The 15,466-nt window shown below is 36.9% G+C and overlaps 1 protein-coding gene across 1 annotated transcript in view; it reads left to right on the top strand.

Annotated features, from left to right (window-relative positions):
• The first annotated feature begins 9,972 nt into the window (after positions 1-9,972).
• Positions 9,973-15,466, top strand: part of LOC136826959 (RNA polymerase II-associated factor 1 homolog) — a 52,661-nt gene continuing 47,167 nt past the window's right edge. The window contains 1 exon segment of the mRNA XM_067084563.1: positions 9,973-10,111. Coding sequence (XP_066940664.1) covers positions 10,041-10,111 — 71 coding nt within the window. The 5' untranslated portion in view covers positions 9,973-10,040.

Genomic DNA, 15,466 nt, shown 5'->3' with positions numbered 1-15,466 from the left:
AGTTTCTTGGCCTAGACCGATTATTCCAGTCCAGAACATTCGCTTATATCATTGCCAGACAAACGGAACAGATTACGACGATAGTTTCACAGTCTAACCTTAAAGACTTGACTGTTGAGGATACAGTAGTCTCTCCTCAAGGGATACACATAATGTGCATCTTCAGACGAGTTAGCAAGTTGTCAGAGAACTCGTGAAATTGTGGAAGTTTCGGCGCCGTCTCATTGTTTATTTGAATTCTTGGCCGAATACTTTTCTCTGTTACATCGTTTATAGGAAAAGGACGTTCTAGAGGACATTTTTTTTTTTTTGGAGGTGTTTATTCCTTCGAGTAGGTCTGCTTTAACGAATTATTCTTGCTGCTTTCTTGCTTGCCAAGTCAGGATGAATACAAGCCACTTATTTTTGTGTGTGCTTGTACACAGAGGTGGGAGGTTGGGCGAGAGAAGCATTATTATTATTATTATTATTATTATTATTATTATTATTATTATTATTATTATTATTATTATTATTATTATTATTATTATTATTTAAAAAGTGAGATCCCACGCACTGATAAAAGTTGTTCTGGAGTGTCATGGAGATGTTAAAAATTTTTTTTTTTTCCTTTCTCCCTTTGAAAAGTGTTGCTGGAATCCTTTTTCTTCCTGTGCATTTCTTGAGTCATTTTACTTGCCAGCACCTTAAATTATTTTCCTCTTTTTTTTTTAGCAGTAACTCGTCATGGTTTGGGTAGCCGTGCTCGCCTCTGTTACCGCACTATAAGAAAGGTGGACATTAATTCCATGTGATCACTACTGGAGTTCATGTTTGATATTGGATAGCGTTTACAGTAAATTGTTGTAATAACAACAATAATAACGCAAGGAAAACACTGTAACTTGCCTGGAAATCTTATTGTATTTTGAATTTATATTCACTATGTATTTTTGTGGAGCAATAATGATATTTTTCTGCTTGATGGTTTACTTTTAATTAATAAATCAAAGGATAAATGTGTCAGTGACTCTTGTCTGTCTTTCCTGAAGCCACCTCCCTTTAAGAGAAAAGGATGGTTGTTGAATTCCACAACAGCAGCCACAATAATAATACTAAACAACACTGTGGCCATATGGTTTATGTAAGGGAGAATTTTGACTTATAACTCGACTATATTAGATAACGTCCCGCCATTTAGGTCGTTGGGTCTCATGGCAGGAAGAAGTGATGTAGATTTGCTGTATCACGCCTGCTTGGAAGGGTCGTTTACCAGCCAACACTATTCTGGAAATATGTTTCTTGTCAAACAAGACGAATGATGCCTGAGGTAGAATCAGTTCTAGTTTCATAACTGGTTTCTGCCTCTTTCTTATGTATGTGTGGACATGCGGTAAGAGTAAATGTTTCTACAGTTTATGATCCTAGGCCTACATTTCATTCGATTTTAAAGTCAGTTCTACCTCAAGTTTCAATCACTACTGTGCTTAGGGAACATGATAGATTGCATCGATGGGAGCTTTTTGAATATGCCTTGAAAACTACTCCTGTTTATTATTATAGACAGAAGCCGGAAAGCTGGCAAGCTTGACAGGCTCTGCAACCTACATTGCAAGGTCGTCTTGTACGGCTTATCTAACTAGCCTACCCTAGATCACGCCATAAGTCTGTCTGGCAGCCCTGTATGGATGCATTCCCATAAGGACGCCGGAGGAAGAAGGGAAAGAAGAAGAAAGGCGCTCACGAAATGCACAGTCATGCGCAAGATGGTCTGTGCCACGCACACACATTGCGGTACATAAGCGTGGCAAGTAGTGCGTGTACATAGGATGACGTCATGAACATCTTGCCCTATCAACATCCACAGGTGGTTGCGCGTTGCAGCGTCATCAAGCAGCTTGGCCAATGAGACCCCGCCCAGTGATCCCCGCCCATGCTCTCGGCCACTTACAGGTGTTCTTGCGAACATCGGCCCAGACACGATCGGATGTTTAGTGACGTTTTGGAAGAATTTGAGAAACTCGAGCGTGGGTTGCCACTTGCATCACCTCTTAGATATACTTTACTGCCGCTCGAACTGGTCTTATCTTGACATTATGAGCATGATTCCGTGAAATGCTTAATGAGAGTCAAGTGAGAACGAAAGTTCTCGAATAAAGTATACCAAATCCACCGTATCTGATATGAAGGTGATAATCCTCAGAAATATCAAATTTCCCTCCTGAAATTGCAGTCTCGTTCTGTCTCACTGCAGCCTTGACTGTTTTTTTATGGGGTGATTATATTTCTGTTTTTTATTGGTATTTCTATTTTTGTCTGACTAAACTTGAAATGACTTAGATTAGTCCTGTACTTGTTGACGAAAAGGGCTTGCGTCTAATTTTCATCAGATAAGGTCTAATTTTAATTTGACAAGGAAGTGATTCTCTCAAAAGAAAAAATGAAACCTGCAGCTTGTATTAGATGAAAAGAGATAGTTAAATGTGGAAAGTTAAACAATGATATCAATAAAAGAATCTGATTAAAATCATGAGTGATATGCTAAACATGATTGACAACTTTGCTGAACTGTAGCATTGTCTATTGAATCCTTCTTCTTCTTCTTCTTCTTCTTCTTCTTCTTATTATTATTATTATTATTATTATTATTATTATTATTATTAGTAGTAGTATATTTCATAATGAGCATACACACAGACAGTGAGCACGCAAGAGATTTTTCCGCAGAATAGAAAGCTCGTTTGTGAAAAGGACAGAACTCAGCAGAGGATTTACCATAGGATTAAGACTAAGCGTATTGATTACATTAATGAAAACAACGCCTGGTAATAGATAAAGGGATTATCCTGATGCTTTTAGAAAATTTTGAGTTAGGCCCATCGATGAACATCGCCAACTTCCTGACGCATCGTCTCAAAAAAGAAATAATTGCAGCAAACCTACGGTATTTAGTAGCTATATTTCATAGGATTTTACGTTTTCTTTACAAAATTTTATTGGGAACTCACTCATTCCTGCTGATGAATCGCTGAGTTTTTAGATTGAGATATTTTTATTCATTAGAGTGATTAGACAAAGTATTTTATTATCAGATATTGGTAGATTAATTGTAAAAGCAACATTAGAATACAAATTATATTGACAATATTATCATGACGAGAATTAAAGCGGAAATTTTGAACGTTAATAAACCGCAAAGACTCCTGACCGCAAACGATTTAACCCAATTAAACTTAGGTCCCCGTAATAAATAAGCAGTATTCTAATGAAAATATGCCTCGCCCTAGTGATCGAGAATATAAGCTGATTTGATATTTATACACGGTACACCAGAAGCACTCTTGAAAGAGGCCTACATATCTTTTAACCGAAATACAGTATTAAATCGTCTAAGCATTGCTTGCTGAAGCATTAAATTGAGACTTGACACGAAGACGATGTTTTCCTTTTCCAATCTTACCATTTACCAATTACCAAAGACGCCAATGAAAATAATCCCCAGAGTCCCCCGGTTTTTCAAACAAGACCTCCGCCTCATGTTATTCCCGAAAGGCAGCTGGCTTTATTCTGTCCCAGCCGTGTGTTCCTTATGTTAAGAGTGACGGCGAGTAATTTAGTGAAAACCAGTTTTAAAACCAGAATAGTGAAGCTAGGTGATCAAGAGTCATTATTTGACTTTTATTATGAAACTTTTAATCTACAGGGAAACCGTTCAGGGGAGCTTTCCTAATGGGTACTCCTCACCGAGTTGTCTCTGTCCTTAGAATATGTCTAAATCTTCTTGAGTCCTTAATAGTTGGTTAGGGGGTGTTTATTTTATATTTTGATCTTTTATTGAAATCCATTTTTACTTGTGTGGATGAATAAATATCACCCAACTTGGATGTATCATAAAGCCATAATAAGTCTGGTCTTGAGTTATCATCCAGATTGAGTACATTCTTGAATTATCACTCAAAAAACGCAAAAACGTTGATAATGATTTAGCAGCAACATTGTGATGGCTTTATGTCTGAAATCCTTTGTTTTTTGGTCAAATTTAGGGTGATAAATCTTCATGTGATGTCTGCTTCTGCCAGAGATTTATCTTTTTAGATAGAGTGGTTTGTAGTCTCTTGTTTGTCCCTTTTTCATAAGTTGTATTTTAACAGAAATCGTTCACATTCACAATTGATCCCTGATTCCCTTTTGCTGCCGAGAGAGAGCAACCAGATTCGCTGAACAGCAACACCAATATGCAGTAAATGGGTCTCGCTGTCGAACTTCTCAGTTCCAGAGGTCCTTTATTCCTCACACCGTGGGACTGTGGAACAGTCTCCCTGAGGATGTCGTGCAATTGGAACTTCAAAAGTTCAAGCGAAGATGCAATGCATTACTATCCTGATGTTATTTCTATCTATATATTAATTTATTTTTTCTTTTTAATAAGTGAGATCTCTTCGGTTAACTTGTAATGAAAAATAGTCTCAGTCAAAACGATGAATTAATGTTACAAGCACTGAGTAGCCTCTCTATTAAAACAACCCAATTTCAGTGCTGAAAATTCAATACATATTATTTTTTCTGTAACCAAATAAATGAACTTTGCTAGCAATGCATGTCTTTGGTGATATTATCCGTTTAAATGTCTTTTTTTTATTATGAATAAATATTTATTCCGCTCTTGTATTCCCTTCCTGGATATTTTTTGTAAACATTGTCCGATATGTCACAGACCAGCTATGTTTAAATTAAGCCTAAAATTTTCTTCTTTGAAATGTAAGAAAATTGAAAAAATTTACACATTTACACTCTATTACTAAGTACACGTCGGAAGGCGAGTGAAAACCGGTACTTTGAACAAATACTTTCGTAGTTTATTCTACATTTTCGAGTTGACACTGAATACAAAAGTTGACAGAGATTTATATACAAAAACAAAAGGTGGGGACAGTTTGTTAATCTGGGCAGCATGTTCTTTAAACAAAAAAGACAGGGACAAAGGATCAAGGGATAATCCAGGGTGGAAGTTAACAGTCCTGGTGTGAATGAAGACAGTCTCTAGCAGATTTCTTTTCCGATGGTCGTTGACCTTGTAGATGACCGTTGACTTATCCCCAGTTCATCCCATGGCCTGTCTTAAGACAATGAGCCACAATGCCATTATTTGACAAGCCTCTTGAAATGGCATATTTATGTTGGGAGCTTCTTATTTTTAGTCCTTTTGATGTTTGACCAATATAAATCTTATTACATTCTTTACAAGGAATACTGTATACAATATTATTTGAATTGGGTGGGTTTTTCTTAATTAGTTTATTTCTCAAAATATTATTATATTTAAATAATAAGTTAATATCAATAGTTTTTAAAATGGGCACTGCAGGAATGAAATTAGGATGAAATGGTAAACAGAGAATATTCTTAAGTTCGTTGTTAACACTGATTGGATTATAATATGTCTTTTTTGCTTTATTTTTACAAAGTTCTAAAAAATATGAAGGGTAACATAATGAATCTCCTATTTTATCAATAATTTTAAACTCCTCTTCCAAAAATTCAGGACTACAAATTCTAAGAGCTCTAAGATACATACTGGAAAATGTTGACACCCTAATTTGTTTAGCATGGTTAGAGTAAAAATGAATATATGACAAATTATTCGTGGGTTTCCTCTACACTTTAAAACAAAAATTGGTGTTATTTCTAATAACTAAGACATCCAGAAATGGTAAACAATTATTTTCTTTATATTCTATTGTGAATTTCATGGATGGTACAAGATTATTAATTGTTTGCAAGAAATCAGGAATATTTAAATTTTCTTTAACAATACAAAAACGTTCGTCTACATATCTAACCCAAAATACCTTAGAGAATAGATTCCTTGGAATAAGTCTAGACTCAAAGAATTCCATGTAAATATTAGACAAAAGTGGCGAAAAAGGGTTCCCCATAGCCATACCAAATATTTGTTCATAACAGTTACCATTGAAAGTGAATTTACAATTTTTTTATACAAAGGGATATCAAATTAATAATAACATTGGCAGGTAATTCTAGATTATACAAGTCCAAATGTTGTGATAAATATTGAAGTAAGTCATCAGTAGGAACTTTAGTAAATAAAGTAATCTTGTACCATTCCATAAAATTCACAATAGAATATGAAGAAAATAATTGTATACCATTTCTGGATGTCTTAGTTATTAGAAATAACACCAATTTTTGTTTTAAAGTATATAGGAAACCCACGAATAGTTTGTCATATATTCATTTTCACTCTAACCATGCTAAACAAATTAAGGTGTCAGCATTTTCCAGTATGTATCTTAGAGCTCGTAGAATTTGTAGTCCTGAATTTTTGGAAGAGGAGTTTAAAATTATTGATAAAATAGGAGATTCATTATGTTGCCCTCCATATTTTTTAGAACTTTGTAAAAATAAAGCAAAAAAGACATTAATCCAACCAGTGTTAACAACAAACTTAAGAATATTTTCTGTTTACCATTTCATCCTAATTTCATTGTTGCAGTGCCCAGTTTAAAAACTATTGATATTAACTTAGTATTTAAATATAATAATACTTTGAGAAATAAACCAATTAAGAATCGCCCACCCAATTCAAACAATATTGTATACAGTATCCCTTGTAAAGAATGTAATAAGATTTATATTGGTCAAACATCAAAAGGACTAAAAATAAGAAGCTCCCAACACAAATATGCCATTTCAAGAGGCTTATCAAATAATGGCATTGTGGATCATTGGCTTAAGACAGGCCATGGGATGAACGGGGATAAGTCAATGGTCATCTACAAGGTCAACGACCATCGGAAAAGAAATCTGCTAGAGACTGTCTTCATTGAAGCTACTTCCACCAGGAATGTTAACCTGCACCCTGGATTATCCCTTGATTCTTTGTCCCTGTCTTTTTTGTGTAAAGAACTTGCTGCCCAGATTAACAAACTGTAACCCCGCCCCAACGTTCTGTTTTTGTATATAAATCTCTGTCAACTTCTTCTGTATTCAGTGTGAACTCGAAAATGTAGAATAAACTACGAAAGTACTTGTTCGAAGTACTGGTTTTCACTCACCTTCCGACGTGGACATAGTGATATTCTCAAGTACGCGTTCCTCCGTGCTGTATTGGATTTACACTCTAGTATATTTTAGCTTTGATCAAAATATTCAGCCAGATTCATTCAAGCATGGCTTTATATGTGACTGCGTTCATGACAGAAGTGGATGTTTCTCTAAAAATTACGATTGGTTGGTAAGTCTCCTTAATTCAAATATTTTCAGTGATAATATAATGTTTATTATCAGTCATTATGACTGAATTTATAATAAAGAAACATTTCTGCCAGCTTCTTCGGGAAAGTAACCATTACATAAAGTATTTTTTTCATTGCCAACCAATCTAATAAAATTTTTGAAAAATCTGAAGCTTAGATATTGTCTCAAATATCGTAACTGAATTTCTGTGCGAAGGATTCATTATGAGAATAAAGAATTGATTGATGTAATACATAACCTTTCATGACTACAGGACTAGAAGTGAAACCTAGCCTATAACAAGAGCGTTTGAAGACCTCAAACCTCCTCCAAAGCTGAGCAATCCAGCCTCGATCCCCTGAGGTCTGTTATTTAGGTCTGGATGTCTTCCGAAACTCTTGGACTTGTTGCCAACAACGAGGCCTGCCTTTGGTAGAATTTGCGTCAAAATCAAGGTAAAAGTTTTTTTTGCGTAATCCTGCTGACTGACAGACATACCAACTGACAAGTAAACTGAGGCAGAATTGCAATAGGAACATAAAATTCAGGCCGAAGGCCAAGCGCTGGGACCTTTGAGGTCATTCAGTGCTGAAAAGGAAGTTGATAGTAAAAAAATGTTAAAGGTATAATGGGAGGAAAACCTCGCAGTTGCACTCTAAAACAATTGTTATGAGAAGCTGGAAAGTAAGGTGGAAGAAAGATAATATGAAAAGAGGTACAGTAAAGGAATGAAAGGGGTTGCAGCATGGGCCGAAGTAACGCTGCAAAGAACCTTCAGTAATGCCTACGGTGCAGCGTTTGAGGTGCACTGACGGCACTCCTACGGGATCAACAAAAAGAATAACTTCGTCTAACTTCGTTGGCGGAGGTTATAATGACACTAGAGTATATTGAAATTGACATTGACAATTAATGTGATTGTCCTTTCTTAGATGTGTTGTTGGACCCATTTTTACTGTAAGTGTGCAAAGGTTTTCTTTTTTTTTTATAGAAGATTGTTCTTTTTATGTTAGTTTAAAATTATTTGCAAGAACATTAATGTTCTGGTGCAAGGCCAGCTTTATGTACAGCCAACCAACCAACATGGTATAGATGCCGATAGAAGATGAAATCATACATTGTGCAGAACTGGATAGTGGAATGGAATGGGATATAAAATTTAGGCCAAACGCCAAGCCCTAGGACCTGTGTGGTCATATAGCGCTGAAAGAGAAATTGACAGTAAAATGGTTTTAAAGGAGTAACATTAGGAAAATCTTTCGGCTAGATAGAAGAAAGAAACTATGAACGGAGGTACAGTAAAAGGAATGCAGAGAACCTTTAATTAATGCCTACAGTCCACCGCGTGAGGTGCACTGACGGCACTACACCCATACACGGAGAGAACTAGATAGTAGTAATTTATGTAAATTAACTTTGTCTTGGGAACAGTCCATAAGACTGTTGATATCATGTGTGTTTGGGGTAGTATTGAGATGCTCAGTGTCCTGCTCTCTGCCAGTCACATTTTCTTATATGAAAAAATATATATAACTTTTTATTATTAGAGCTTGGTCATCTGACTCATCCCATGTGACTCATTTTAGTTGTCTTTCGCTGGTTGGTCATCATATTATATAACTTGCTGCCAAACCCTAAGTTCCTTTTGTACGGGCTGCTCGGACGAGCAAAAGCAAGTGCTGGCAAGAGTCCCAGACCGTGCCTCAAGCCTCTGTACCAGGACTGTATATAAACAGTGTTGTTGTTGGTTTATTCAGTTAACTTTACCATGAAACCTTTACAGTTGCCTAGTATCGTACGTTCGTTAAGTAGGCGTGCACCAGTTAGGACATTTCTCCACAGTTTATTTATCTGCGTGTTTTCACAGCTGTATAATGACAATAAATTACCACATTAATGTGAACACAAAAGGAATACAAGGTCCTCGACACACACACACACACACACACGCGCACACACACACACACACACAACAGCTGCATATCAAATTCTCTAAGCACACTGGTGTAGGTCTGAATGCATGTCAAGGTATGAGAACTTATCATATACAATTCCTTTGGGGTAAGTTACCCCCAAGGTGAAAAGAAGTCCATATGAATGGCAATATATATTATATATATATATATATATATATATATATATATATATATATATATATATACATACTGCTGGTTTTTTTTACGAGATATGTACGGTATGTAATTGTAATAACACAATGCCCATTTAACTGTTCGATTTCTTCACGATTTTTGGATTCACTGTAACCAGAGCTGTAACTATAAAGCCTAAGAGTAAGAAGAGGGCATTGTGGTTATTATTTATATACATACATATATATATATATATATATATATATATATATATATATATATATATATATATATATATATATATATATATATATATATATATATATATATATATATATATATATATATATATATATATACAAACATATTTATTATTATCACATGGACAATGTTGATTATCAGGACAATGAAAAATACCGAGCGGTTGCAGGAACTATAGGGTCATTATTATGCATCTGTTTCTTGTTATACCCTTAGGAATGTTTTGTAAACATGTCATATTTGATTTGATAACATATATTATCATTTGTAACTTTCTAAAACCGTTTAGATATCCAAAGAAATTAAGTGCTGCGATAAGGTGTATGAAAATATTATATGGCAATACAATGTCGTATGAGTTTTGCTATAGCGTGCTTGAACCGTCAACATTGGTGATAACTATTCGTAAACATACATGCCACTCGCCTGCAGTGAGAGGCCAATTGCTACAAAATGCCGCCTATACCTACAGTAAATCAAGCTGCTGCAGACAGAGAAAAACGGACAAGAACAGGAGAAAGGAGGTAAGGGAATGATAATGCCGGGAAATACCCAAAAGCGTAGTTTATGGATGACAGTAACGGGTCAAAGATTTCCAGAAGCGAAACCGTGTTATTGCTTAAGAAATATCTACGGAATTTATCTAGATTTAGTTGCATTTTGACAGCAGAATTCAGCCTGACATTAGAATCGTCAGTGGTAATGGGCAGAGGCGCAGAGTCATTCATAAGCACTATAATTGTTCGATTGCTAGTGAAGTCTTAGGCCAGCCTACCAAGGAGGTGGAGGAATCGGAAATACTTGCTCTACCGGTATAACAACAATAGGCCTAATGGTCGAAATATATACAACACGAGGTAAACCAGTTGAATATGTAGTTTATATGCCTTTTCCCTTTGAGGTGAAATTAGTTTGTTGATGCTAAGGACGAAGTTCCGCTCATAGATCTTGTTTATTGATGACATTTGTGACTGAACAGTATAGAAAATGTTGTGGTAAAACTTTACTTTAGTTGCGCGGCCTGATTCCCGCCAGTCGTCGACCGGGACAGGTTCTTCATACATAAATAGGGAGCGCCTACAGTTTAGTTGGCCAAGGCTGTCGTCTGCCAGTTTTCTAGTCAGTACCCACCACCAGTTGGCAGTAGGTTCCAACAGACCTAACCTTTCCTATAGTGCCAGGTCCTGACCTAACCAGATGTAACCTACCTAACCTAACATAGGGCTGCGTGCCCTAACCTGGCCAGGGGGGCGAAAGCTCCCCTGGACCCCCCCAGAAAGCCAGCTAACATAAATCAGGCCGCAGAACTACTTACCTTGGCGGAGTGATTGTAGTCTGGGCAGAAGGTGTTGCGTGGCCTGGCCAACTAAACTGTAAACTACCCCATAAATAGACATAACCTTCCCTATAATGCTAGTTCCCGACTAACCAGATCTAACCTACCTAACCTAATTTAGGGTGACGTGCCCTGACCTGTCTCCCCCAACCCCCAAAAAAATGCAGTAGCCTGTCCCGGTTAGCAACTGGGTAATTCTAAGCCGGCTGTCCGAGGTGAGCTAGCCTATGGCAATTGACGTTTTCCTATGTCATTTTACCTGCTGAACAAGAATTTATAAAATAATATTTTGTTGGTCGGCTATAACTAAAATGTAATTGACCCTTGAAAAGTACAAGTCTGCACCAGTGGGTTGCACACAGCTCAAGCTTAAATTGCAGTTTAGCAGCAGCCGACCGGCAAACTATTACCTTAAACTCTTGTAAAATAAGTAAAATAACAGAAAAACGTCAATTGCCATAGTCTAGCTCCACTGCACACTATTTGAGCTTTTGTAAATGGGAAACAAAACATTACCATTTCCGCTTTCAACTTGGGTGGCCTCTATAGGTCACCATAGCAGAACGGCACTGCACGCCATATCTGCATTTTTAAAGATTACTGCAAGCTATCCTGGCAAGAGGTAAAGATTACTTCAGCAAGCTAACATATGTCCTGGCAAAGAACATAATAACTTTTCTGTTAAATTCTTGTTCAGCAAGCAAAATAACATAGGAAAATGTCAATTGCCAGTCTCTCGCAGTCAGAATATTGCCCCCTCTCATATAATACGTTCGCTTTGCCGTATTAGCTATGGAGAGGGGGTGCAGTATTCTGACAAGTCGTAAAATTTTGTATACCGGCAGGGTAAGTATTCATTTGCTGGCTGATATGATTGTTGATAGCAATTAATGTCCATACCGAAATAATACCTAGGAAAATGTCAATTGCCAGTCTCTCGCAGTTCTCGCTAAGCACAGAAAACCGGCAACTGCTGAATGATTGGTGAACCGAAAGTTAGCACATGCATGTTAAGGCTTAGAATCAGTAGTACTAGTAATGAATGAAAAGTGCCTTTGGAACGGCTCCCACTATCCATTTATTTGCCCTTCTTTTACGCTTGTTTTTCGTGTTCCAAATGACATATATAACAGGAAATACAACAATAAGGTACCGAAACCTTTTCCCAAGTTATTTACCCCACCAAAAAACACAAATTCCCAACGGGTCTCCCTTACTGTTAGCTATTCTTGAAAGGCTTTTGCCACACCAGTTCTAAGATAATTTACAGCTTAATTACAGCCGAGCAACAAAATATTACTTTAAATTCTTGTTCAGCAGGTAAAGTTCTATACAAAAATGTCAACTGCCATAGCCTAGCTCACCGTGGACAGCCGGCTTAGATCTACCAGCGACTGGCAGGAATCAGGCCATGTAACTACAGTAAAGTTTTACCATATTTTTACTTTCATCCCTGAGGAGCTGGTACTAAACACAGCATCCCCCTGAGGTTTCTCCATGTGTAGTATGAGCCCCTCAGGGATGAACATTAAAATATAAACAAAAGACAGTAAATTTGTCATTTTCTCATTATATTTTTTGGGTAGTTTGTAGAACAATGGTACCAGCCTATAGTTCCTTAACAATAGCTCCAAATGAAAAATTGCATAGAGAAAAAAAAGATATCCAGGGTGCTCTAAACCACCCAAAAAGTAACTTATCAAGTTAATTTTTTTCCTTAAAAAATAACTTCTTTTAAACACCCAGTTGATGTGACAGTTTCACGCAGCACCAATCTCCCATAGTTCTTAAGATGACCGTTGTGTCTCGCCCCAAATTAAGGTTATGGGTAGTTTAAACGCAGTCGATCATGTGCCAGTTGACTTAGGTCATGACTCATGCCCTAGGCCTACTGATTCTTTTAAATCCAACTAACCAGAATGAACCAAATCTGTATGATTCATATACCTGCATTCTGATCCAGATGCAGCCAATCTTTCCCATTCCATATTCGAGAGTGGAAGCATGTGATGTGAATGTTTGTTTACTGTTACAACACATGATGAATTTGACGGTGCAGAAACTGTGCTGTTCAGAAACGGCATATGAAAGCTGTTTTGTGTAAAATTCCACAATTTCTTGAATGCTGCCTTCCAAATGTATTTTACCATCCTAACTGAATACAATACATCCCAGTTCTAGCACTTCCACAATTAAACCCAAAACACGAAGAAAACAAAAAAACAATTTTGAATATGGTAAGCATTTCATTTGCTGTTTTTCGTAAATTAGTATGACGAACTTAAGGATTTGAATCTACAGCCACAAAGGGATAGCATAGGCCAGTCCATGTGCTTGATGGTAAGAGTTACTTGGGGGGTCTGGTGGGTAAAAAAAAACTGCCAGGTGAGGTCACCACACCCTAAGTCATCTTAGAAAGTTAAGTTCTGGTGAGGTAAGGGCTTGACACTATAGGAAAGGCAAAGTTAATGTTGTTTTGGTTAGGTCGTAGCCAGTGCCAGACCACATGTCAGAACAGAAATTTAGCCCTGCCAGTCTATAACAATATTCAGTGTTGCTTAGAGGGGGGTCAAGGTGTAGCAAAGCCCCCCGGCCAGGTCAAGGCACAGCTTCCATAAGTCAGGGTAGGAAGGTTAGGTCAGGACACAATATTATAGGAAAAGTTAGGATATGGTTTTTTGGTTAGGTCACAACCAGTGCTGAAGTACGTGTGCAAACAGAAACATAGTCCTGTCGATTTGTATTCATCTGCTGTAGTCAAAAGTACAGAACAATGGGACAACACTCAAAAATTACATTTTTTAATACTGCCAGTTCGTATGTATTTCATTTTGCACTTTTCTAGGGTACAGTATTTGGCTGTTACCATCCATTTGTACAGTAGTTGAGGCAAGATTACAAAGTAACAGGCCATCTCAGATATTCGGTAAATTCATCATTATTACAATGTTTTAATTCCTGCTACAAAACAAAAGGTAGGTTTTGTTCAATTTTGACAGTTTTTTTTTTAAACAAGTGTTACTGTCATTATTCATTTGTGGTGGTTTTGAGAATGACAGGAGCAGGGTCCAACACTACCTCTGAACAGAAGTTTAGTCAATTTTTCCGATGTTCAGTGTTACTTTTGGGGGTCTAGTGGGGGCAAAGCCTCCTCCCCCCTAGCCAGGTAAGGGCACAGCATCTGAGGCTAGGCTTCATTAGGTTGTATTCCCTTTGAATTGCCTACTACAGTTAATGGGGTAGCCTAGGCCAGACCACATGACCCCTCCATGTGCGCTGGTGACTTATACTGTACTTCATAAGTTGGCACAGTTTTTTTTTTTTTTTTTTTTATTTGAGGAGTACAGAGGAATTTTAGTAAAGTAATGAAAATATTTAGCTTGTTTTTATGTAGAAGCCATGGTTAAAACCATTTCTCAGGATAAATAAATTGTATATGACCATATAACAACTTTTTGGAATCTTTGGTGGATAGTGAAGGTTAGAGTCTAAATTATATATAGTATTACTATGAAGTGAACTCAGTCTACCCTATAGGACAAGGTTGAAACATGGGGCTAACTTGGTCAGTCTTGTAAGGGGCAAACTTGAATGGTGGAAACACATCAGAATGAAATGTGTAAACCCTATGGGTTTCATACACAAGTAGGTTAGCTAGAAAGTTAAGCTTGGTGAGTTGGAAAATTAAAAATTTGGAAAGAAGGGAAATGATTTATTGTAATCCACTTAGTGTTGATGATTTTACTTTAACACAGAAATATGCTTGAAAACTAAAATTCTAACATGAAACCTTAACAAACAATTTCGTGTGCTGTGTATTCCTGATAAAATTGGGCAATACATACAAACATTGTTGGGTGCTATGTTCAACTGATAAAAATGGGTGATACACTTTCTCGTCTTATGATTTTCCAGTTCTTTGTATATTTCATAGGCTTTGATAAGCTAACCTATCATACTAGTTTGATGGTATAACTTAGTTTGGGGCTTCTCATCTCCTCAACCTTCATTGTTGCAATAGCTTTATTGCACCCAAGCCTTCATTTCTGAATTAATCAATCCTAGGACACCAATACCAAATGACACCCACAAAAATTTTTTGAAGTTTAATAATCTTTTTCTTTTATTTGAAACTGATTGCATATCTGAAATTGTCTTATTCTGAAATCAGATAAGTTTCCATTTTCAGAGCTAAATTTAACATGACTGATTGAATTTAAGGTCAGAGGTTGAGGGTAAAGAATAGGTAGATGTAGTAGCTCCGTGGCGGCGATTTCGTTCTAACTTGACTTTTTCTACAGTATTTTGGTTGTTAATTATGGATATACCTTCAGTTTTTGTCGAATGAATGTAATTAACCCCTGAAGTCCATCCAACAAGGGGTTTCCATACACGATCTTCACAAGACAGAGCACGGGTACGTCTGTTTGGAACAGTTCATATCCTGTCTGGCAAGTGCAATAACTTGTTAACGTATGGGTACTGCCCCCCAGGCCAGTACTAAACACGGCGAAGGGACATTCCATTTGGCCGACAACAAACA

Source organism: Macrobrachium rosenbergii, chromosome 41 (genome assembly GCF_040412425.1).
Source record: "Macrobrachium rosenbergii isolate ZJJX-2024 chromosome 41, ASM4041242v1, whole genome shotgun sequence".
Lineage (NCBI taxonomy): Eukaryota > Metazoa > Arthropoda > Malacostraca > Decapoda > Palaemonidae > Macrobrachium > Macrobrachium rosenbergii.
Note: the sequence above shows the minus strand (reverse complement) of the source record. Positions and strands in the feature narration are given on the sequence as shown.